This window comes from Brachyhypopomus gauderio, chromosome 6 (assembly GCF_052324685.1).
Source record: "Brachyhypopomus gauderio isolate BG-103 chromosome 6, BGAUD_0.2, whole genome shotgun sequence".
NCBI lineage: Eukaryota > Metazoa > Chordata > Actinopteri > Gymnotiformes > Hypopomidae > Brachyhypopomus > Brachyhypopomus gauderio.
Genome location: NC_135216.1, coordinates 29,139,491 through 29,164,490, shown reverse-complemented (window position 1 = coordinate 29,164,490; position 25,000 = coordinate 29,139,491). Strand labels below are relative to the sequence as shown.

Sequence of the window (25,000 nt, the reverse complement as noted above, 5' to 3'; positions counted from 1 at the left end):
ACTCCACACCCTATCAGACACTACACACCCTATCAGACACTCCACACCCTACCACACACTACACACCCTATCAGACACTACACACACTACACACCATATCCGACACTCCACACCCTCACACTACACACCCTGTCAGACACTCCACACCCTATCAGACACTACACACCCTATCACACACTACATACCCTATCAGACACTACATACCCTATCAGAGTGAAGTGGGGGGTTAGTTGTGAGTCATTCCAGCATGTCATACACTCTCAGAGGATTCGTTCAACCTTACTCACTACTAACACAACTACCCCAGTCCTGGGGCTTTTGCAGACCTAGGTGCACAACTGCACCAGAAAAAGATTACTGTTTATCTCACTGCAGAGAAATCTCAAAAATATAGACAATGCAATCTGTTGATTTGGGGACAAAGTTATTTATTAATTATCATATATAGATAATTTTGTATTATTTATTATTATTAATTATTAATAAAAGCTTGGTTTTCAATAACATACCATGAACATTTATTTTGCATAGAGTATTGATATGCAAATGAGCGTTTCACTGAGATTATGCAGAGATGCATCATTTGCATTTCTCAAGGTAATTTATTACCCTCTGTGTGAGTACATTGCACATCATACACATGCTCAGACCACATTTACATTACCAGTCCTCCCATTCATCAGAAGAAAGACACCAGAACAAAAGTTTTAATTTCCAAACTGACGTTTACACACAGGCACCTTTTTGGCTTTTAACACACACACACACACACACACACACACACACACTACAAGGCCTAATTGATTGTATGTGAACTGGGATTGAGAGTGACTGGTGTTTGCGTGTTTCACTCCGGTGTTTCTGTGTTTTGACGTCCAGGCCTTTATGCTGTTGTGCTCCGTTTCTTCCCACATATCTGCCAACTAGCCGTGGTACCTCCAGACCTTCAAACCAGCCGTGGTACCTCCAGACCTTCAAACCAACTGCGGTACCTCCAGACCTTCAAACCAGCTGTGGTACCTCCAGACCTTCAAACCAACTGCGGTACCTCCAGATCTTCAAACCAGCTGTGGTACCTCCAGACCTTCAAACCAGCCGCGGTACCTCCAGACCTTCAAATCAGCCGTGGTACCTCCAGACCTTCAAACCAGCCGTGGTACCTCCAGACCTTCAAACCAGCCGCGGTACCTCCAGACCTTCAAACCAGCCGCGGTACCTCCAGATCTTCAAACCAGCCGCGGTACCTCCAGACCTTCAAACCAGCCGTGGTACCTCCAGACCTTCAAACCAGCCGCGGTACCTCCAGACCTTCAAACCAGCCGCGGTACCTCCAGATCTTCAAACCAGCCGCGGTACCTCCAGACCTTCAAACCAGCCGCGGTACCTCCAGACCTTCAAACCAGCCGCGGTACCTCCAGACCATCAAACCAGCCGTGGTACCTCCAGACCTTCAAACCAGCTGCGGTACCTCTACTATCAGCTTTGAGGAGGTGAGCTGATTATCTTCAGACACAACACATTTTTTACTGAACTTCACCACTGGAGGCAACTCTTCATAAATAGTGATTACTGATTACTGAAACACTGTAATATTTTGTAACTCTGAAATAAGGATAATCTGTAAATGGCTACATGGCTAGCTAGCTAATATTGCTGTGACAGCTAAATTAACCTAATCCAAGTGCATTAGCAGATTAAATCACATGTATAAACGTTAGAAAACACAGTGTATAAACATTAGAAAACACAGTGTATAAACATTAGAAAACACAGTGTATAAACATTAGAAAACACAGTGAATAAACATTAGAAAACACAGTGTATAAACAATAGAAAACACAGTGTATAAACATTAGAAAACACAGTGTATAAACATTAGAAAACACAGTGAATAAACATTAGAAAACACAGTGTATAAACATTAGAAAACACAGTGTATAAACATTAGAAAACACAGTGTATGTGTATCATATTTGTGTATTTTTTGTATTTGTTGGATCATTTGAACCCATATCTAAATCCATGGTGGTGTGTGTGTGTGTGTGTGTGTGTGTGTGTGTGTGTGTGTGTGTGTGTGTGTGTGTGTGTGTGGTGCAGATCTGTTTGTGGGTGTGGGCGTGAGGATATGAGAGTGAAACGTCAGACTCCACCACCATGCTACTCCTGAGATGCAGGGAGGGGAGTGTGGCTGGCTGTACACAAGGTAAGACACGGGACTTTCTCCCTCCCTCAACCTTACTCACTCCCTCACTCTTGCTCACTCCCTTACTCTTGATCACTCTTACTCACTCTCTTTCTTCCTCACTCTTACTAACTCTCTCGCTCACTCTTACTTACTCCCTCTCTTTTACTCACTCTCTCTCCCTCCCTCACTCTTACTCAGTCTCCCTCACTCTTACTCACTCCCTTTCTCTTACTCACTCTTTCCCTCCCTCAATCTTACTCACACCCTCACTCTTACTTCCTCTTTCCCCCATCACTCTTAATCACTCCCTCACTCTTACTCACTCACTCTTACTCTTGTTCCCTCACTCTTACTCACTCTCTTCCTCCCTCACTCTTACTCACTCTCTCTCTCTCACTCTTACTTACTTCCTCTCTTTTACTCACTCTTTCCCTTCCTCACTCTTACTCTGTCTACCTCACTCTTACTGACTCCCTCCCTCCCTCTTACTCACTCCCTCACTCTTACTTACTCTTCCTCCCTCACTCTTTTTCACTCCCTCACTCTTACTCAGTCTACCTCACTCTTACTCACTTGCTCCCTCCCTCCCTCTTACTCACTCCCTCACTCTTACTTACTCTCCCTCCCTCACTCTTACCTTCTTACTCACTCCCTCACTCTTGCTCACTTTTTCCATCCCACACTCTTATTCACTCCCTCACTCTTACTCAGTCTACCTCATTCTTACTCATTTGCTCCCTCCCTCCCTCTTACTCTTCCTCCCTCACTTTCTCACTCCCTCACTCTTATTTACGCTTTCCCTCCCTCACTCTTACTCACTTCCTCACTCTTTCTCTCCCTTACTCTTTCTTACTCACTCCCTCACTCTTACTCTCCCTCCTTCACTCTTACTTTCTTACTCATTCCCTCACTCTTGCTCACTCTTTCCCTCCCTCACTCTTATTCACTTTCTCCCTCCCTCCCCCTTACTCACTCCCTCACTCTTATTCACCCTTTCCCTCCCTCACTTTTACTCACATCCTCACTCTTATTCACTCACTCCCTCCCTTCCTCACTCTTACTTACTCCCTCACTCTTACTCACTCTCTCTCCCTCACTCTTACTTTCTTATTCACTCCCTCACTCTTACTCAGTCTACCTCACTCTTACTCACTTGGTCCCTCCCTCCCTCTTACTCACTCCCTCACTCTTACTCACTCTCCCTCCCTCACTCTTACTTTCTTACTCACTCCCTCACTCTTGCTTACTCTTTCCCTCCCTCACTCTTATTCACTCCCTCACTCTTACTCAGACTACCTCACTCTTACTCACTTGGTCCCTCCCTCCCTCTTACTTGCTCCCTCACTCTTATTCACTCTTTCCCTCCCTCACTCTTACTCACTTCCTCACTCTTATTCACTTGCTCTCTCCCTTCCTCACTCTTACTCACTCCTTCACTCTTACTCACTCTCTCTCCTTCACTCTTACTTTCTTACTCACTCCCTCACCCTTGCTCACTCTATCCCTTCCTCACTCTTACTCAGTCTACCTCACTCTTACTCACTCCCTCCCTCCCTCTTACTCACTAGCTTACTTTTACTCACTCTCCCTCCCTCACTCTTACTCACTCCCTCACTCTTACTCACTCGCTCCCTCCCTCTTACTCTCTCTCGCTCCCATAGAGAAGCTAAATGTGAAGGTGAAGATGATCTAGCTATGGCTTTAGAATTAGAGAGAGAGAGAGAGAGACAAAGAGAGGGAGAGAGACAGTAGAGAGAGAGAGTAACACTCAAATAAACGAACACTTGATAGTCTAATGTGATTGATTACTGCATGGCTTTGCAAATATTGATCAGGCAGTTAAAATAGTTCTTTGCCATTAGGGTGTGTCCAGTTACATGCATGTGTGTTGAAGTGTTAATGAGTGTGTGTTATTTATATAATACTAATAAGTGTATAAACATGAATTTATGAATGCAATAAAAATATGCTAACTCTATCAGTAGCATCACTGTATTAGCTGAGGTTATGATGAGTCTTAGGTTTACATGGTTTGATCAGCAGAACCACTGTGGTCTGATGGTTTGAGGGGGGTGAGTTGTTTGAGCAGTTATTGAGTCTAGATGTCCTCTGTGTCCAGATTAAACACTGCATAATTCACACACACACACACACACACACACACTCACTGTCACTCACTCACACATACACACACTCACATCACTCACTCACTCACACACTCACTTACTCACACAGATTCTACATATCATTTACTCACATCAACTCCCTGACTATGAACTAAATTACTGTATTATAGCACCATGTTATAGCAGACGACCATTCAGGTCTTCAAGGCCAGGAAAGCCATAGTGACACTTATACATGAGTATATCAGTCATCTTTCAATCCGTGAGAGGATAACGATCATCTTTCAATCCGTGAGAGGGTAACGATCATCTTTCAATCCCTGAGAGGGTAACGATCATCTTTCAATCCCTGAGAGGGTAACGATAATCTCTCAATCCCTGAGAGGATAATGGTCATATCTCAGTCCCTGAGAAGATAAGGATCATCTTTCAATCCCTGAGAAGATAACGATCATCTTTAAATCCCTGAGAGGATAACGATCATCTCTCAATCCCTGAGAAGAGAACGATCATCTCTCAATCCCTGAGAAGATAATGATCATCTTTCAATCCTTGAGAGGGTAACGATAATCTCTCAATTCCTGAGAGGATAATGGTCATATCTCAGTCCCTGAGAAGATAATGATCAGCTTTCAATTTGAGAGGACAACGAACATCTATCAGTCCCTGAGAGGATATTGGACTTTATTCAACACTCTTCTCTCAGTCCGTGAAAGGATAACAGTGTTGTTACAGTTAAAGCTACTGCTACAGTTACAAACAGCTCCAAACTGCTATAGCAACACAGTCATCTCCCAATCACTCCATACATTTACATTATAGTACAACAACAAAAGTAAAAGAAAAAGTAAAAGATTTAGCCAATCACAGACATGTGATTAAACTGAATCTAAGCATTTATTCATTTGGTTTGTTCCAGTGATATTGAAGCAAAAGAGCTAAATGCTGTCTCATCATATTTAGTTTGGAATATAGGCTTGACTAGCTGACCTGAGTCCATGGATTTGAGAGATTCACTAGTTTATATTCTCTAGAAATATCTGAGATGTATTCTGGGGTGAAACCATTCTGTGATTTATAGTCCAGAAGCAGCACTCTATTCTGTAGCTAATCGGAAGTCAGTGTGTAGGTTTTAGGACTGCTCTGTTCAGAATCATTGTGAATGATCCTGAGTTGTTTAATAGGTTTTTTGTTAAGTCCATGTATTGTGCGAGTATGAGTGAGTATGTGTGAGTAAGCGTACACTCACATGTGAGAGACCAAATGGGCCAAGTGAAAAAAATGTGTTGAGTATTGTTTCCATGTTATTATATATATAACATGGAAACAATACTCCACACATTATATATATGTATGTATGTATGTATATGCATCAAAAAAAAAAAAAAAAAAAAACTGCCAACCTGTAAGGTTTCATGTGCAGGGTCTTACAGAGAAGACTGCACACACACACACACACACACACACACACACACACACACACACACACACACACACACAGCTTTACTGAGAACACTACAAACACACACATACACACACTGCCTTACTGAGAACAATGCATGCACGTGTGTGTGTGTTTGTAGGGGCGAGAACGAGTTTTCAAACCTGTGAATTACAAATCGTACGTGTGTTTACATGGATGCAGCCACGAAGTCGCCCGGTTTGCTTCATGGAAAATTCATTTTTAGGAACGTAAAGTGTTATCGGAGTGGAGCTCGGAGCGGTCGTTTTCTGCATGGTCCTAGCGCTAGATTCATCGCTATTTAAATATTTCTTTTTAATCGTTAAAACTGCAGAGGACCAAAACCGGCTTTTGAAAAAGTCCCCCCCCCAAATTACATCCGTGAGGTTAAATGTACTAAATGTTGGCTTACATTTCAAATATCATGTTTAGCTGAATAAACGTTATCAACCCCTTTTAATGTACAGTATGTAGGCTTACAAATTCATGTTTAACTGAATAAACCGTTGAACATGAGTAGCCTACATTTTATTGAGCATGTTTTTTTTTCTTCAAATATCAAAGTAGAACAGCTTTCTCAAGCAGTCATTGATGCATTTTGGAAACAGGAGATGAGCCCCTGGTCTAATGCACCCTCTGTATTAAGAAACCCTATCTCAAAAACTGACTTTTAGTCATTACTTGGGTAGCACGCATATGAGCCATTTTAATATAGATTAATCTAGATTAATTTCAAGATTTCAGTGAGATTAATCTAGATAAAAAAAAATTAATCTATGCCCACCCCTAGTTAGCATACAATGGCACTTGGCTGTGTGCCATGGTCTAAGTGTTTGCCAAATCATAAAAAAATCAATCACTTCGAATGATGGGGAAAAAGTAACACAAACACACACACTCTGTAGTAACATTTCACTGCTGCAAAATACACACACACCCACACAACTTTACCATCCACAGTTCTGAACAGTAACATTTAATGCTGAAAAATACACGTACACATGTACAAATACAACCATATATTACCATATTATCACATTATCATAACATATTATTATATTACCATATTATCACATTACCATAACATATTATCACATTATCATAACATATCATATTATCATAACATATTATCACATTATCATAACATATTATCACATTATCATAACATATGATCATATTATAATATCATATTATCATATGATCATAACATATTATTATATTACCATTTTATATCCAAGAATATGCACTTTATTCTTGTAGCTTTCATTATTGACATAGTTGTATGGCCCTGATCTAAACGGACGTGTTAAATGGAGAGTTAATGTGTGATGTGTAGGTGGGTCCACACCTGTGTGTGTGTGTGTGTGAGAGGTGTTAAGAAGCAGAAGGTGTCATGACTGGCATTAGTGTGCATGAGATTGTGCATACATGCTAATAGGCTGATACACAGACACCACGAAACATTCATTTTAGGGACCACTGGATATCAATCTTGGTATCATCAGTATTTGTACGTCAGACACACTAACACACACTGGTAGTGTGGACAGAGCTGGTAGTGTGTAGTGATGGTGTATAGTGGTGGTGTGTAGTGATGGTGTGTAGTGATGGTGTGGAGCTGATGGTGTGTAATGGTAGTGTGGAGCTGGTGGTGTGTAGTGGTAGTGTATAGTGGTGGTGTGTAGTGATGGTGTGGAGTGGTAGTGTGGAGCTGGTGGTGTGTAGTGGTAGTGTGGAGCTGGCAGTGTGGAGTGGTAGTGTGGAGTGATGGTGTGTATTGAATTCTGGCCTATCTGTACTATTTCCTAGGATGTATTCTGTGATCAGAAGCAAAGCACTTTGTAAGTCGCTCTGGATAAGAGCGTCTGCTAAATGTCGTAAATGTAAATGTAAATGTGTGTAGTGGTGGTGTAGAGTGGTAGTGTGTGGTAGTGTGGAATGGTAGTGTGTAGTGGTGGTGTGTAGTGATGGTGTGTAGTGATGGTGTGTAGTGGTGGTGTGGAGTGGTGGTGTGTAGTGGTAGTGTGGTGTGGTGGTGTGTAGTGGTAGTGTAGAGTGGTGGTGTGTAGTGGTGGTGTGTAGTGGTGGTGTGTAGTGGTAGTGTGTAGTGGTGGTGTGGAGTGGTGGTGTGGAGTGGTGGTGTAGAGTGGTGGTGTAGAGTGGTGGTGTAGAGTGGTAGTGTGTAGTGGTGGTGTGGAGCTGGTGGTATGTAGTGGTGGTGTGTAGTGGTAGTGTAGAGTGATAGTGTGTAGTGGTGGTGTGTAGTGGTAGTGTAGAGTGATAGTGTGTAGTGGTGGTGTGTAGTGGTAGTGTGGAATGGTAGTGTGTAGTGGTGGTGTGAAGCTGGTGGTATGTAGTGGTGGTGTGTAGTGGTGGTGTGTATTGGTAGTGTGGAATGGTAGTGTGTAGTGGTGGTGTGTAGTGATGGTGTGGAGTGGTAGTGTGGAGTGGTGGTGTGTAGTGGTAGTGTGGTGTGGTGGTGTGTAGTGGTGGTGTGTAGTGGTAGTGTAGAGTGATAGTGTGTAGTGGTGGTGTGGAGTGGTGGTGTGGAGTGGTGGTGTAGAGTGATGGTGTGGAGTGGTAGTGTGTAGTGGTGGTGTGTAGTGGTGGTGTGTAGTGGTAGTGTAGAGTGATAGTGTGTAGTGGTGGTGTGTAGTGGTAGTGTAGAGTGATAGTGTGTAGTGGTGGTGTGTAGTGGTAGTGTGGAATGGTAGTGTGTAGTGGTGGTGTGTAGTGATGGTGTGTAGTGATAGTGTGGAGTGGTAGTGTGGAGTGGTGGTGTGTAGTGGTAGTGTGGTGTGGTGGTGTGTAGTGGTAGTGTAGAGTGATGGTGTGGAGCTGGTGGTATGTAGTGGTGGTGTGTAGTGGTAGTGTTAGAGTGATAGTGTGTAGTGGTGGTGTGTAGTGGTAGTGTAGAGTGATAGTGTGTAGTGGTGGTGCGTAGTGGTAGTGTGGAATGGTAGTGTGTAGTGGTGGTGTGGAGCTGGTAGTGTGGAGCTGGTAGTGTGGAGCTGGTGGTGTAGAGTGGTAGTGTGTAGTGGTAGTGTGTAGTGATGGTGTGTAGTGGTAGTGTGTAGTGGTAGTGTGGAATGGTAGTGTGTAGTGGTAGTGTGTAGTGGTAGTGTGTAGTGGTGGTGTGTAGTGGTGGTGTGGAGTGGTGGTGTGTAGTGGTAGTATGGAGCTGGTGGTGTGGAGTGGTGGTGTGTAGTGGTAGTGTGGAGCTGGTGGTGTGGAGTGGTGGTGTGTAGTGGTAGTGTGGAGTGGTGGTGTGTAGTGGTGGTGTGGAATGGTAGTGTGTAGTGGTAGTGTGGAATGGTAGTGTGTAGTGGTAGTGTGTAGTGGTAGTGTGGAGCTGGTGGTGTGGAGTGGTGGTGTGTAGTGGTAGTGTAGAGTGATAGTGTGTAGTGGTGGTGTGTAGTGGTAGTGTAGAGTGATAGTGTGTAGTGGTGGTGTGTAGTGGTAGTGTGGAATGGTAGTGTGTAGTGGTGGTGTGTAGTGATGGTGTGTAGTGATGGTGTGGAGTGGTAGTGTGTAGTGATGGTGTGGAGTGGTAGTGTAGAGCTGGTGGTGTGTAGTGGTAGTGTGTAGTGGTGGTGTGTAGTGATGGTGTGGAGTGGTAGTGTGTAGTGATGGTGTGGAGTGGTAGTGTGGAGTGGTGGTGTGTAGTGGTAGTGTGGTGTGGTGGTGTGTAGTGGTAGTGTAGAGTGATGGTGTGGAGCTGGTGGTATGTAGTGGTGGTGTGTAGTGGTAGTGTTAGAGTGATAGTGTGTAGTGGTGGTGTGTAGTGGTAGTGTAGAGTGATAGTGTGTAGTGGTGGTGTGTAGTGGTAGTGTGGAATGGTAGTGTGTAGTGGTGGTGTGGAGCTGGTAGTGTGGAGCTGGTAGTGTGGAGCTGGTAGTGTGGAGCTGGTGGTGTAGAGTGGTAGTGTGTAGTGGTAGTGTGTAGTGATGGTGTGTAGTGGTAGTGTGTAGTGGTAGTGTGGAATGGTAGTGTGTAGTGGTAGTGTGTAGTGGTAGTGTGTAGTAGTAGTGTGTAGTGGTAGTGTGTAGTGGTAGTGTGTAGTGGTGGTGTGTAGTGGTGGTGTGGAGTGGTGGTGTGTAGTGGTAGTATGGAGCTGGTGGTGTGGAGCTGGTGGTGTGGAGTGGTGGTGTGTAGTGGTAGTGTGGAGCTGGTGGTGTGGAGTGGTGGTGTGTAGTGGTAGTGTGGAGCTGGTGGTGTGGAGTGGTGGTGTGTAGTGGTAGTATGGAGCTGGTGGTGTGTAGTGGTGGTGTGTAGTGGTGGTGTGGAATGGTAGTGTGTAGTGGTAGTGTGGAATGGTAGTGTGTAGTGGTAGTGTGTAGTGGTAGTGTGGAGCTGGTGGTGTGGAGTGTGGAGCTGGTGGTGTGGAGTGTGGAGCTGGTAGTGTGGAGCTGGTAGTGTGGAGCTGGTAGTGTGTAGTGGTGGTGTGTAGTCGTAGTGTGGAGTGGTAGTGTGTAGTGGTAGTGTGCATTCCTGTCCGATCATAGTTTAACTATAACCGTAGCGTTGAAATATGTGTTGTGACGGTTCGGAGTTTATGACTAATTTTAACTATTAATGTTGTATATTTTTTATATTGAAGCGTCGGTCCAATGGGAAACGGCGATACTAGTGTGTGGTGGTGGTGTGTAGTGGTGGTGTGGAGTGATCGTGTGTAGTGGTTGTGTAATTGGCTAACAGGTGTGTAACGTGCGAGGGGCTCTGGAGGATGAGAGAAGAGTTGCTGGCTTACACACAAACATTTATTAACATAGGCTATATTAGTACGTTTATCAACATAGGCTATATTAGTACGTTTATTAACATAGGCTGTTGGAGCCATATTTGTGAGTTGTACATATTTCATGTTGATGGTAACTAATAAAACATTTAAATTAGTGGTATACTTACCTGACATGTTTGCATTTTTATACGTACCTGTTTATCTATGCCTATTATGAACTTGTTTGTTGTTTCTTGACCTGCACCTGAAAGACTTTCCTGTTCACTTTCCGCCTGACCCCAGACACACCCCCTTTGACGCGCAGGTCAACCCTAACCCTAACCCTGGCATTTAAATAGAAATTGCCATAACATAGACTATATCAGTATGTTAATAAACGTACTAATATAGCCTATGTTAATAAACTTACTGATATAGCCTATGTTAATAAACATAGGCTATGACATTAACTATATCAGTAGTGCAAATGCGCACAGCATTAACACGTAACGTGCATGGCTAACACATGGACACATAATTGGCTAACACAGGTGGACATGTAATTGGCTAACACAGGTGGAGTTATAACTGCTTAACAGACATCCAAGATTACCTGTGTTTGATCAAGACTACTGAATAAATTCTCATTTTATTTCAATGGCATAATATACATTATGCTCTTCCTCCCTCTCTCTCTCTCTCTCTCTCTCTCTCTCACTCACACACACACACACACACACACACACACACACACACACACACACACACACACACACACACACACACACACTGGTCTTAATCCAGACAGGCCCCTACATTGGATGAGCTGGCCAGAGTTGCAGATTAGAGCAGTCTAAGCACATTTACACTGATTACTGGCTTTTCACAACACACACACACACACACACACACACACACACACACACACACACACACACACACACACACACACACACACCGGAGCAGTAAGCAGGTGTGTATCCCTCACACACCTGGGCAGTATGTTTGTAGACTGGTGGATTGTATAATGTGGATGCAGGATAGGACATCATTATGTAACAAATACAAACCGTATTTGCTGTAGGGCTGTGTGCATCTTCCAGTGTACATCTCTTTCTCTCTCTCTCTCTCTCTCTCACACACACACACACACACACACACACACAGCTGTGAGTCCCACAGCCTCTATTACACCAGCACCACTTAGACACTCCCACAAAGAGAGAGATAGAGGGGGGGGGGGAGAGGGAGAGGGAGAGAGAGAGAGAGAGAGAGAGAGAGAGAGAGAGTGTGTGGGGGGTATGCACTCCAAATGTCTCATCTCTTGAGGTATACTCCATTATGTCTCTCCATCTTTCTGTAAACACATGGATCTATATGCTGCTTCCTATGCTAATTACAGCCATGTGATTGGCTGCTTGAGAATAGCAAATTGCTGGTCTGCCTCCACAGGGTCAAAAATTGTGAGAGTAAGTGTGAATATGTTCATGTGTGTGTTCGAGCGCTAAAATGTTGTTATATTGTGAGTGTAAGTGTGAATATGTTCATGTGTGTGTTCGAGCGCTAAAATGTTGTTATATTGTGAGTGTAAGTGTGAATATGTTCATGTGTGTGTTCGAGCGCTAAAATGTTGTTATATTGTGAGTGTAAGTGTGAATATGTTCATGTGTGTGTTCGAGCGCTAAAATGTTGTTATACTGCAGGATCACAGTACTTCATCATCACCATTAAGTGGTGCATTTATGCATTTTGTCTTTCATAACAGAGCACAGATAGAGAATGTGACTAAACACATTTTACAGAAAACTACACAAAGAAACTACATTAAAAGACCACCACATGACAACAACAATAATATTAAAGTAATTTATATTGTGCCTTTCAAAACCCAAGATAGCAGAGAACACCACAGCAAAAACAGATACATTAGAGAAACACACTCCCTCACACACTCATTAACACACTCCCTGACACACTAATGAACACACTCCCTGACACACTACCAAACACACTCCTTGACGCACTCACTAATACACTCCCTGACACATTCACTAACCCACTCCCTGACGCACTCATTAACCCACTCCTTGACACACTCATTAACACACTCACTAACACACTCCCTGACACACTAATGAACACACTTCCTGACACACTACCAAGCACACTCTGACGCACTCACTAACACACTCCCTGACACACTCCCTGACACACTAATTAACACATTCCCTGACACACTCCCTAACACACTCCCTGACACATTCACTAATCCACTCCCTGGCACACTACCTAACACACTACCTAACACACTCCCTGACATACTCAATAACACACTCCTTGGCACACTACCTAACACACTACCTGACACAGTCCCTCACACACTCCCTCACACAGTCCCTCACACACTCACTGACACACTCCCTAACAAACTTCTTGACACAATCACTAACACTCTTTCTAATTTATCATGAGAGATTATTACAGCCATGACTATTTTAGTATTAATAACAATTGCAAATATCAGAAACTTAGGGCCAGCCTACACCGGGTATAGACAGAGACTAGAAAACACTTTACAGATCACTAAGACTAGACACTGTACTTTAAAGATCACTAAACATAGACTTGGAAACAGATCACCAGACAGACTAGATACAAGATTTAAAGAATACCAAGTTTTGACTGTATGGTATTGTGTGTGTATTAGACACCAGCACCTTTGAATTCATTAAATATGATTAGGTATTTTAGGGATTCCATTAAAAGTGTATATTTTGTTTTTACGTGTGTGTGTGTGTGTGTGTGTGTGTGTGTGTGAACTATCTCTCTATTTCATAATTTGTGTGTGTCCATCAACTGTGTGTGCAGAAGCCTATTTTAATTGTTGCCATGGAAACTGAGTGCTGCTAGAACTGACATTCAAAGAGCATTTAACTCCCCCCATCACCTCTCTCACCTACCCCATCACCTCCCTCATCTACCCCATCACCTCTCATCTACCCCATCACCTCTCTCATCTACCCCATCACCTCCCTCACCTACCCCATCACCTCTTATCTACCCCATCACCTCCCTCATCTACCCCATCACCTCTCATCTACCCCATCACCTCTCTCATCTACCCCATCACCTCTCATCTACCCCATCACCTCCCTCATCTACCCCATCACCTCTCTCATCTACCCCATCACCTCTCTCATCTACCCCATCACCTCTCTCATCTACCCCATCACCTCTCTCATCTACCCCATCACCTCCCTCACCTACCCCATCACCTCTCATCTACCCCATCACCTCTCTCATCTACCCCATCACCTCTCTCATCTACCCCATCACCTCTCTCATCTACCCCATCACCTCCCTCACCTACCCCATCACCTCTCATCTACCCCATCACTTCTCTCACCTACCCCATCACCTCTCTCATCTACCCCATCACCTCTCTCATCTACCCCATCACCTCTCTCATCTACCCCATCACCTCTCTCACCTACCCCATCACCTCCCTCACCTACCCCATCACCTCTCTCATCTACCCCATCACCTCTCTCATCTACCCCATCACCTCTCTCATCTACCCCATCACCTCCCTCACCTACCCCATCACCTCCCTCATCTACCCCATCACCTCTCTCACCTACCCCATCACCTCTCTCACCTACCCCATTACCTCTCTCATCTACCCCATCACCTCCCTCACCTACCCCATCACCTCTCATCTACCCCATGACTTCTCTCACCTACCCCATCACCTCTCTCATCTACCCCATCACCTCTCTCATCTACCCCATCACCTCTCTCATCTACCCCATCACCTCTCATCTACCCCATCACCTCTCTCATCTACCCCATCACCTCTCTCATCTACCCCATTACCTCTCTCATCTACCCCATCACCTCCCTCACCTACCCCATCACCTCCCTCATCTACCCCATCACCTCTCTCATCTACCCCATCACCTCCCTCACCTACTCCATCACCTCTCATCTACCCCATCACCTCCCTCACCTACCCCATCACCTCTCTCATCTACCCCATCACCTCCCTCACCTACCCCATCACCTCCCTCACCTACCCCATCACCTCCCTCACCTACCCCATCACCTCTCATCTACCCCATCACCTCTCTCATCTACCCCACCACCTCTCTCATCTACCCCATCACCTCCCTCACCTACCCTATCACCTCTCATCTACCCCATCACCTCTCATCTACCCCATCACCTCTCTCATCTACCCCATCACTTCTCTCACCTACCCCATCACCTCTCTCATCTACCCCATCACCTCTCTCATCTACCCCATCACCTCCCTCACCTACCCCATCACCTCTCTCATCTACCCCATCACCTCCCTCACCTACCCCATCACCTCTCATCTACCCCATCACCTCTCTCATCTACCCCATCACCTCTCATCTACCCCATCACCTCTCTCATCTACCCCATCACCTCCCTCACCTACCCCATCACCTCTCTCATCTACCCCATCACCTCTCATCTACCCCATCACCTCTCTCATCTACCCCATCACTTCTCTCACCTACCCCATCACCTCTCTCACCTACCCCATCACCTCTCTCATCTACCCCATCACCTCTCTCATCTACCCCATCACCTCCCTCACCTACCCCATCACCTCTCATCTACCCCATCATTTCTCTCACCTACCCCATCACCTCTCTCATCTACCCCATCACCTCTCTCATCTACCCCATCACCTCTCTCATCTACCCCATCACCTCTCATCTACCCTATCACCTCTCTCATCTACCCCATCACCTCCCTCACCTACCCCATCACCTCTCATCTACCCCATCACTTCTCTCACCTACCCCATCACCTCTCTCATCTACCCCATTACCTCTCTCATCTACCCCATCACCTCTCTCATCTACCCCATCACCTCCCTCATCTACCCCATCACCTCCCTCACCTACCCCATCACCTCTCTCATCTACCCCATCACCTCCCTCATCTACCCCATCACCTCTCTCATCTACCCCATCACCTCCCTCACCTACCCCCATCACCTCCCTCACCTACCCCATCACCTCCCTCATCTACCCCATCACCTCTCTCATCTACCCCATCACCTCCCTCATCTACCCCATCACCTCCCTCACCTACCCTATCACCTCTCTCATCTACCCCATCACCTCTCTCATCTACCCCATCACCTCCCTCACCTACCCCATCACCTCTCTCATCTACCCCATCACCTCCCTCACCTACCCCATCACCTCCCTCACCTACCCCATCACCTCTCATCTACCCCATCACCTCTCTCATCTACCCCATCACCTCTCTCATCTACCCCATCACCTCTCTCACCTACCCCATCACCTCTCTCATCTACCCCATCCCCTCTCTCATCTACCTCATCACCTCCCTCATCTACCCCATCACCTCTCTCACCTACCCCATCACCTCTCACCTACCCCATCACCTCTCTCACCTACCCCATCACCTCTCATCTACCCCATCACCTCTCTCATCTACCCCATCACCTCTCTCATCTACCCCATCACCTCCCTCACCTACCCCATCACCTCTCATCTACCCCATCACCTCTCTCATCTACCCCATCACCTCTCTCATCTACCCCATCACCTCTCATCTACCCCATCACCTCCCATCTACCCCATCACCTCTCTCATCTACCCCATCACCTCCCTCATCTACCCCATCACCTCTCTCACCTACCCCATCACCTCTCTCACCTACCCCATCACCTCTCTCACCTACCCCATCACCTCTCTCATCTACCCCATCACCTCTCTCATCTACCCCATCACCTCTCATCTACCCCATCACTTCTCTCATCTACCCCATCACCTCTCTCATCTACCCCATCACCTCTCTCATCTACCCCATCACCTCTCTCATCTACCCCATCACCTCCCTCATCTACCCCATCACCTCTCTCATCTACCCCATCACCTCCCTCACCTACCCCATGACCTCTCTCATCTACCCCATCACCTCTCATCTACCCCATCACCTCTCTCATCTACCCCATCACCTCCCTCACCTACCCCATGACCTCCCTCACCTACCCCATCACCTCTCATCTACCCCATCACCTCCCTCATCTACCCCATCACCTCTCATCTACCCCATCACCTCCCTCACCTACCCCATCACCTCTCTCACCTACCCCATCACCTCTCTCATCTACCCCATCACCTCTCTCATCTACCCCATCACCTCCCTCACCTACCCCATCACCTCTTATCTACCCCATCACCTCTCTCATCTACCCCATCACCTCTCTCACCTACCCCATGACCTCCCTCACCTACCCCATCACCTCTCATCTACCCCATCACCTCCCTCATCTACCCCATCACCTCTCATCTACCCCATCACCTCCCTCACCTACCCCATCACCTCTCTCACCTACCCCATCACCTCTCTCATCTACCCCATCACCTCTCTCATCTACCCCATCACCTCCCTCACCTACCCCATCACCTCTCATCTACCCCATCACCTCTCTCATCTACCCCATCACCTCTCTCATCTACCCCATCACCTCTCATCTACCCCATCACCTCTCTCATCTACCCCATCACCTCCCTCACCTACCCCATCACCTCTCTCATCTACCCCATCACCTCTCATCTACCCCATCACCTCTCTCATCTACCCCATCACTTCTCTCACCTACCCCATCACCTCTCTCACCTACCCCATCACCTCTCTCATCTACCCCATCACCTCTCTCATCTACCCCATCACCTCCCTCACCTACCCCATCACCTCTCATCTACCCCATCATTTCTCTCACCTACCCCATCACCTCTCTCATCTACCCCATCACCTCTCTCATCTACCCCATCACCTCTCTCATCTACCCCATCACCTCTCATCTACCCTATCACCTCTCTCATCTACCCCATCACCTCCCTCACCTACCCCATCACCTCTCATCTACCCCATCACTTCTCTCACCTACCCCATCACCTCTCTCATCTACCCCATTACCTCTCTCATCTACCCCATCACCTCTCTCATCTACCCCATCACCTCCCTCATCTACCCCATCACCTCCCTCACCTACCCCATCACCTCTCTCATCTACCCCATCACCTCCCTCATCTACCCCATCACCTCTCTCATCTACCCCATCACCTCCCTCACCTACCCCCATCACCTCCCTCACCTACCCCATCACCTCCCTCATCTACCCCATCACCTCTCTCATCTACCCCATCACCTCCCTCATCTACCCCATCACCTCCCTCACCTACCCTATCACCTCTCTCATCTACCCCATCACCTCTCTCATCTACCCCATCACCTCCCTCACCTACCCCATCACCTCTCTCATCTACCCCATCACCTCCCTCACCTACCCCATCACCTCCCTCACCTACCCCATCACCTCTCATCTACCCCATCACCTCTCTCATCTACCCCATCACCTCTCTCATCTACCCCATCACCTCTCTCACCTACCCCATCACCTCTCTCATCTACCCCATCCCCTCTCTCATCTACCTCATCACCTCCCTCATCTACCCCATCACCTCTCTCACCTACCCCATCACCTCTCACCTACCCCATCACCTCTCTCACCTACCCCATCACCTCTCATCTACCCCATCACCTCTCTCATCTACCCCATCACCTCTCTCATCTACCCCATCACCTCCCTCACCTACCCCATCACCTCTCATCTACCCCATCACCTCTCTCATCTACCCCATCACCTCTCTCATCTACCCCATCACCTCTCATCTACCCCATCACCTCCCATCTACCCCATCACCTCTCTCATCTACCCCATCACCTCCCTCATCTACCCCATCACCTCTCTCACCTACCCCATCACCTCTCTCACCTACCCCATCACCTCTCTCACCTACCCCATCACCTCTCTCATCTACCCCATCACCTCTCTCATCTACCCCATCACCTCTCATCTACCCCATCACTTCTCTCATCTACCCCATCACCTCTCTCATCTACCCCATCACCTCTCTCATCTACCCCATCACCTCTCTCATCTACCCCATCACCTCCCTCATCTACCCCATCACCTCTCTCATCTACCCCATCACCTCCCTCACCTACCCCATGACCTCTCTCATCTACCCCATCACCTCTCATCTACCCCATCACCTCTCTCATCTACCCCATCACCTCCCTCACCTACCCCATGACCTCCCTCACCTACCCCATCACCTCTCATCTACCCCATCACCTCCCTCATCTACCCCATCACCTCTCATCTACCCCATCACCTCCCTCACCTACCCCATCACCTCTCTCACCTACCCCATCACCTCTCTCATCTACCCCATCACCTCTCTCATCTACCCCATCACCTCCCTCACCTACCCCATCACCTCTTATCTACCCCATCACCTCTCTCATCTACCCCATCACCTCTCTCACCTACCCCATGACCTCCCTCACCTACCCCATCACCTCTCATCTACCCCATCACCTCCCTCATCTACCCCATCACCTCTCATCTACCCCATCACCTCCCTCACCTACCCCATCACCTCTCTCACCTACCCCATCACCTCTCTCATCTACCCCATCACCTCTCTCATCTACCCCATCACCTCCCTCACCTACCCCATCACCTCTCATCTACCCCATCACCTCTCTCATCTACCCCATCACCTCTCTCATCTACCCCATCACCTCTCTCACCTACCCCATGCATGCACACACACACATGCTCATACACGCATACAAACACACACATACACACACACACATGTGCATACACACACATGCACGCACACAAATACACACATGCACGCACAAATACACACACACACACACGCAAACACACACACACAAAAGCATACACACATACATACTTACACACGCATACACACACATACATATACAAAAACACATACACATTCATACACACACATGCGCACACACACACACACACATAAACACACAACATAAACACATACATATACACACAACCATGTACACACACACACACATATGCCTACACACACATACAAACACACTCGCATGCACACATATATGCATACACACCAGTAGCGAACCGTGACCATTAAACCTGGGCCCGCTCCCACCCCCCCCGCTTCCCGAAAAAAAATTTTCCTTTCCAAATTAACTGCAATAAATAAAAAAAAAACTGAGACGACAGTAGAGCTTTAGAAATGCACTAAACAATAACATATTTACTATATAACTTCTTAAGCAAAATAAGGTTCCAACAAAATAAGTTTCACAGCTCCGTGTTCCTCGGGAGCGGAATATGTAAACAACGCGCACGAGGGCATCAAAGGAATGAATCAAAACTAGCTAGCGGTGGTACGCTAATGTCAACTAGCGTCAACACAGCGGGCGGAAATTATCATACAGTTAAGCCCGCCCACTAAGAGGGAAGATATGATTGGTCAATTTTACTGTCATTTGAAACTGGTATTGCGCTGAATTATAACTGCCAGGCCCTCTGTAAACGAACAGCGGGCATCACAGTCCTGATAGGGGGAGACACAGGCTCACAGGCTTCCACTTAACCCCTCACCTTCCAACACAGATTGAATAGACACGGTTGAATAATTTATTTGCTTATATTTTTGTAATTGTTTAGATGTCGATTGTCAAATTGTAAGTAGATACAATAAAATTGGATAAATTATATATATTTATGTTTTAACAATATTTTAGGCCCTCTGAGAGGGCATAGAGGGCCCTGACGGTTCCCCACTGATACACACACGCATGCACGCATGCACACACACACATGCTCTCCCTTATGGTATCTGGGTTCCTCTTCCTCACGGTTACTGTGTTCCTCTTCCTCATGGTATCTGGGTTCCTCTTCGTCATGGTATCTGGGTTAATCTTCCTCATGGTATCTGGGTTCCTCTTCCTCACGGTATCTGGGTTCCTCTTCGTCATGGTATCTGGGTTCCTCTTCCTCATGGTATCTGGGTTCCTCTTCCTCACGGTAACTGGGTTCCTCTTCCTCACGGTATCTGGGTTCCTCTTCCTCATGGTAACTGGGTTCCTCTTCCTCACGGTAACTGGGTTCCTCTTCCTCACGGTATCTGGGTTCCTCTTCCTCATGGTAACTGGGTTCCTCTTCCTCACGGTAACTGGGTTCCTCTTCCTCACGGTATCTGGGTTCCTCTTCCTCATGGTAACTGGGTTCCTCTTCCTCACGGTAACTGGGTTCCTCTTCCTCACGGTAACTGGGTTCCTCTTCCTCATGGTAACTGGGTTCATCTTCCTCACGGTATCTGGGTTCCTCTTCCTCACGGTATCTGGGTTCCTCTTCCTCACGCTAACTGGGTTCCTCTTCCTCACGCTAACTGGGTTCCTCTTCCTCACGGTATCTGGGTTCCTCTTCCTCATGGTATCTGGGTTCCTCTTCCTCATGGTATCTGGGTTCATCTTCCTCATGGTATCTGGGTTCATCTTCCTCACGGTATCTGGGTTCCTCTTCCTCATGGTAACTGGGTTCCTCTTCCTCATGGTATCTGGGTTCATCTTCCTCATGGTAACTGGGTTCCTCTTCCTCATGGTATCTGGGTTCATCTTCCTCACGGTATCTGGATTCCTCTTCCACACGGTCACTGGGTTCCTCTTCCTCATGGTATCTGGGTTCCTTTTCAGGGTCAGGTGTTGTGCTCAGGTTCCTCCGCTCCACATCATGTACACAGAGCTTCCATTTCAGTACCATCACTACTAGGGCTTCATGTGCATTGCACAGATCCCAAACATAGCCACTATAATAGTGCACACTAGCACCACACACCAACACCGCATGCCAATACCGCACACCGACACTGTACTACATACCAGTGCTCTAATATGTGTGATGCCGCACACATATATCAGGCCCTCAGTTTGTGAATGGAAGTCTAGTTGAACGACAGTGTTTTAATCCTACGTGCCATTAAACACAGATAATCATTTAACCTGATTACAGTCACGCTGTTAAATGAAACTGCAACAGGACTTTAGCAGTAATGGTAATTCATGATTAAGCTGAATCTGTTCACTAAACTATAACTCTCTTCTCTCTCTCTCTCTCTCTATCTATCTCTCCCTCCCTCTCCCTCCCCCTCTCTCTCTATCTCTCCCTCCCTCTCTCTCTCTCTCTCTCTCTCTCTCCATAGGTGTCTCTCGCTCCTTACATCATGCTTGTTTGTGGTCGCTGTGGCTTATTCCTGTCCCCTCAGGAACAGCAGGCATGTCCTGCTTCATTAAGCCCGCCTCCACGTGCTCTGCCCCGCCCCTTTCTCCATCACCTCCTCCTCCTCTGCCTGCTGCTGCTGCCCTCAGGCTGTCAGTCACGCCGCGACCGTGGGGGCGTGGCCCACTACCTCCCAGGGGTGGGGCCTGAGCTGGGGGTCCCCAAGCTGCTGCAGAGACTGACCATTGCTGTGGTGTTGATGGGGAACTCCAGCGAGGTGGCCATGGCTGGATCCCGGGACAAGGAGGACTTCACACACATGCCCCTGGCACCGAACGTGGAGCTGCTCACTATGAATGAGACCGACCCCAAGAGCATCATCAAGAGTGTGTGTGACCTGATGACGGAGCACTGGCTGCAGGGCGTGGTGTTTGGAGATGACACGGACCAGGAGGCCATCGCACAGATCCTGGACTTCATCTCAGCACAGACACACATCCCCATCCTGGGGGTGAAGGGGGGGTCCTCCATGATCATGGCTGCTAAGGTACAACATTGTACACTCTGTGTGTGTGTGTGTGTGTGTTGAATAATGGTGTTTTAGATTTTGGTGACTTTCTCCCTAAAAGTATTCTTGTAAAGCTGAAACACAATCTCTGGATCTCCACCCCTAATCCTAACCTCAAACCCTAACCCATAATCCTAACCGCAAGCACTAACCCTAACCCTAACACTAGACCACAGACAGAACTGCACTAGACCACAGACAGAACTACTCTAGACCACAGACAGAACTACACTAGACCACAGACAGAACTGCATTAGACCACAGACAGAACTGCACTAGACCTCAGACAGAACTGCATTAGACCACAGACAGAACTGCATTAGACCACAGACAGAACTACACTAGACCACAGACAGAACTGCATTAGACCACAGACAGAACTGCATTAGACCACAGACAGAACTACACTAGACCTCAGACAGAACTGCACTAGACCTCAGACAGAACTGCACTAGACCACAGACAGAACTACACTAGACCTCAGACAGAACTGCACTAGACCACAGACAGAACTGCACTAGACCACAGACAGAACTGCATTAGACCACAGACAGAACTACACTAGACCTCAGACAGAACTGCACTAGACCTCAGACAGAACTGCACTAGACCACAGACAGAACTACACTAGACCTCAGACAGAACTGCACTAGACCTCAGACAGAACTGCATTAGACCACAGACAGAACTACACTAGACCTCAGACAGAACTGCACTAGACCTCAGACAGAACTGCACTAGACCTCAGACAGAACTGCACTAGACCACAGACAGAACTACACTAGACCTCAGACAGAACTGCACTAGACCACAGACAGAACTGCACTAGACCACAGACAGAACTGCACTAGACCTCAGTTAGCACCGCAGATGAGAACCAAGAACAATGTACAAAGTCTTATTGTAAGAAGGTGTTAAAATAAGTGAAACATATTAATTAAATATGTCAGTTCTTTTTAACCTTACAGCAGTGTGTCAGTATGTTGCAGTATATTTGGAGTGTTTTGTGTGTTATACTTGGTGTGTGTCTATGCAAATGTGTGTTTGTGTATGTGTATCATGTGTAAGAACTGTGATATTTAATGTGATATTTAATGTACTTGTGATATGTAATGTACAGAGAGAGATAGAGCGAGAGAGAGAGAGAGAGAGAGAGAGAGAGAGGAAGGCTGTGTATTCAGTACGTGACACATAACCATTATGCTGAGAGAAGTCACAGTTGTGTCTTGCGCTGTGGTCAGACAGACAGCTGCACTCACACTGCATTAACTCCCCCGCAGGTCACGTGTGTTGCACTGTGGTCAGACAGACAGCTCCTGCACTCACACTCCCCCGCAGGTCACGTGTGTTGTGCTGTGGTCAGACAGACAGGTCACGTGTGTTGCGCTGTGGTCAGACAGACAGGTCACGTGTGTTGCGCTGTGGTCAGACAGACAGCTGCACTCACACTGCATTAACTCCCCCGCAGGTCACGTGTGCTGCACTGTGGTCAGACAGACAGCTCCTGCACTCACACTCCCCTGCAGGTCACGTGTTCATTTGTATTGGACGCCTGTTTTAAGGAAACGCTCACTGGCCAATGAAAAAGACTCTTAGCTACTGCAGCAGTGCTGTTGCCACGGTAACCTTCCAGCTTATATTGATGAGCGAAGTGACAGGGAGAGAGGAGTATATTCAGATGTAGTCTTACACGAAGAAGAGATATGAGAGAGACAGAGAGAGACAGGGAGAGACAGGGAGGGACGGGGAGGGACGGGAAGACAGATAAAGGTGGGGGACGGGAGGGGAAGTGAGACAGACATGCCCAGAGCGGTGGGCAGCCCTAGCCCAGCGCCCGGGGAGCAGTTGGGGTTAGGTGCCTTGCTCAAGGGCACCTCAGTCATGGCCTCAGGTCTGGGAATAGAACCCACGACCCTCCGGTCGCAAGATCAGTTCCCAACCACCGGACCATGACCATGGGATTATAGGGAATATAGGGATTGTATGGATTATAGGGAATATAGGGATTGTATGGATTATAATGGGAATATAGGGATTGTAATGGATTATAGGGAATATAGGAATGATATGGATTATAGGGATTATAAGTATTAAGGGAATATAGGAATGATATGGATTATAGGGATTATAAGTATTATAGGGAATATAGGAATGATATGGATTATAGGGATTATAAGTATTATAGGGAATATAGGAATGATATGGATTATAGGGAATTGTATTATAGGGAATATAGGAATGATATGGATTATAGGGATTATAAGGAAGTGATGCTGCAATCTGTTTGGCAGATAGATATAAATATATAGATATAGGTATATAGATATATAAACTATATATATAGATGTATAGATATAGATATATAAACTATATATATAGATATATAGATGTATAGATATAGATATATAAACTATATATATATAGATATAGGTATATAGATATATAAACTATATATATAGATGTATAGATATAGATATATAAACTATATATATAGATGTATAGATACAGATATATAAACTATATATATAGATGTATAGATATAGATATATAAACTATATATATAGATGTATAGATACAGATATATAAACTATATATATAGATGTATAGATACAGATATATAAACTATATATATAGATGTATAGATATAGATATATAAACTATGTTGTTGGAGAGCAGAAGAGGAGGTGCTCAGAATTATGGTAGACAGACAGACTGAGATAGAGAGAGACAGACAGAGGGAGAAACAGACTGAGACAGGCAGAGACAGACAGAGAGAGAGACAGA

General features: G+C 46.4%; 1 protein-coding gene across 6 annotated transcripts in view; it reads left to right on the top strand.

Annotated features, from left to right (window-relative positions):
* Positions 1-25,000, top strand: part of grin2ba (glutamate receptor, ionotropic, N-methyl D-aspartate 2B, genome duplicate a) — an 88,778-nt gene that overhangs the window by 6,521 nt on the left and 57,257 nt on the right. For 4 of the 6 annotated variants that reach the window (XM_077010307.1, XM_077010303.1, XM_077010304.1 and 1 more), the window contains 3 exons: positions 928-1,490; positions 2,098-2,203; positions 21,632-22,195. In XM_077010307.1, coding sequence (XP_076866422.1) covers positions 21,653-22,195 — 543 coding nt within the window. In that variant the 5' untranslated portion in view covers positions 928-1,490; positions 2,098-2,203; positions 21,632-21,652. The remainder of the gene's footprint in view (positions 1-927; positions 1,491-2,097; positions 2,204-21,631; positions 22,196-25,000) is intronic. The other 2 variants (XM_077010306.1, XM_077010302.1) reach the window with 1 other exon arrangement.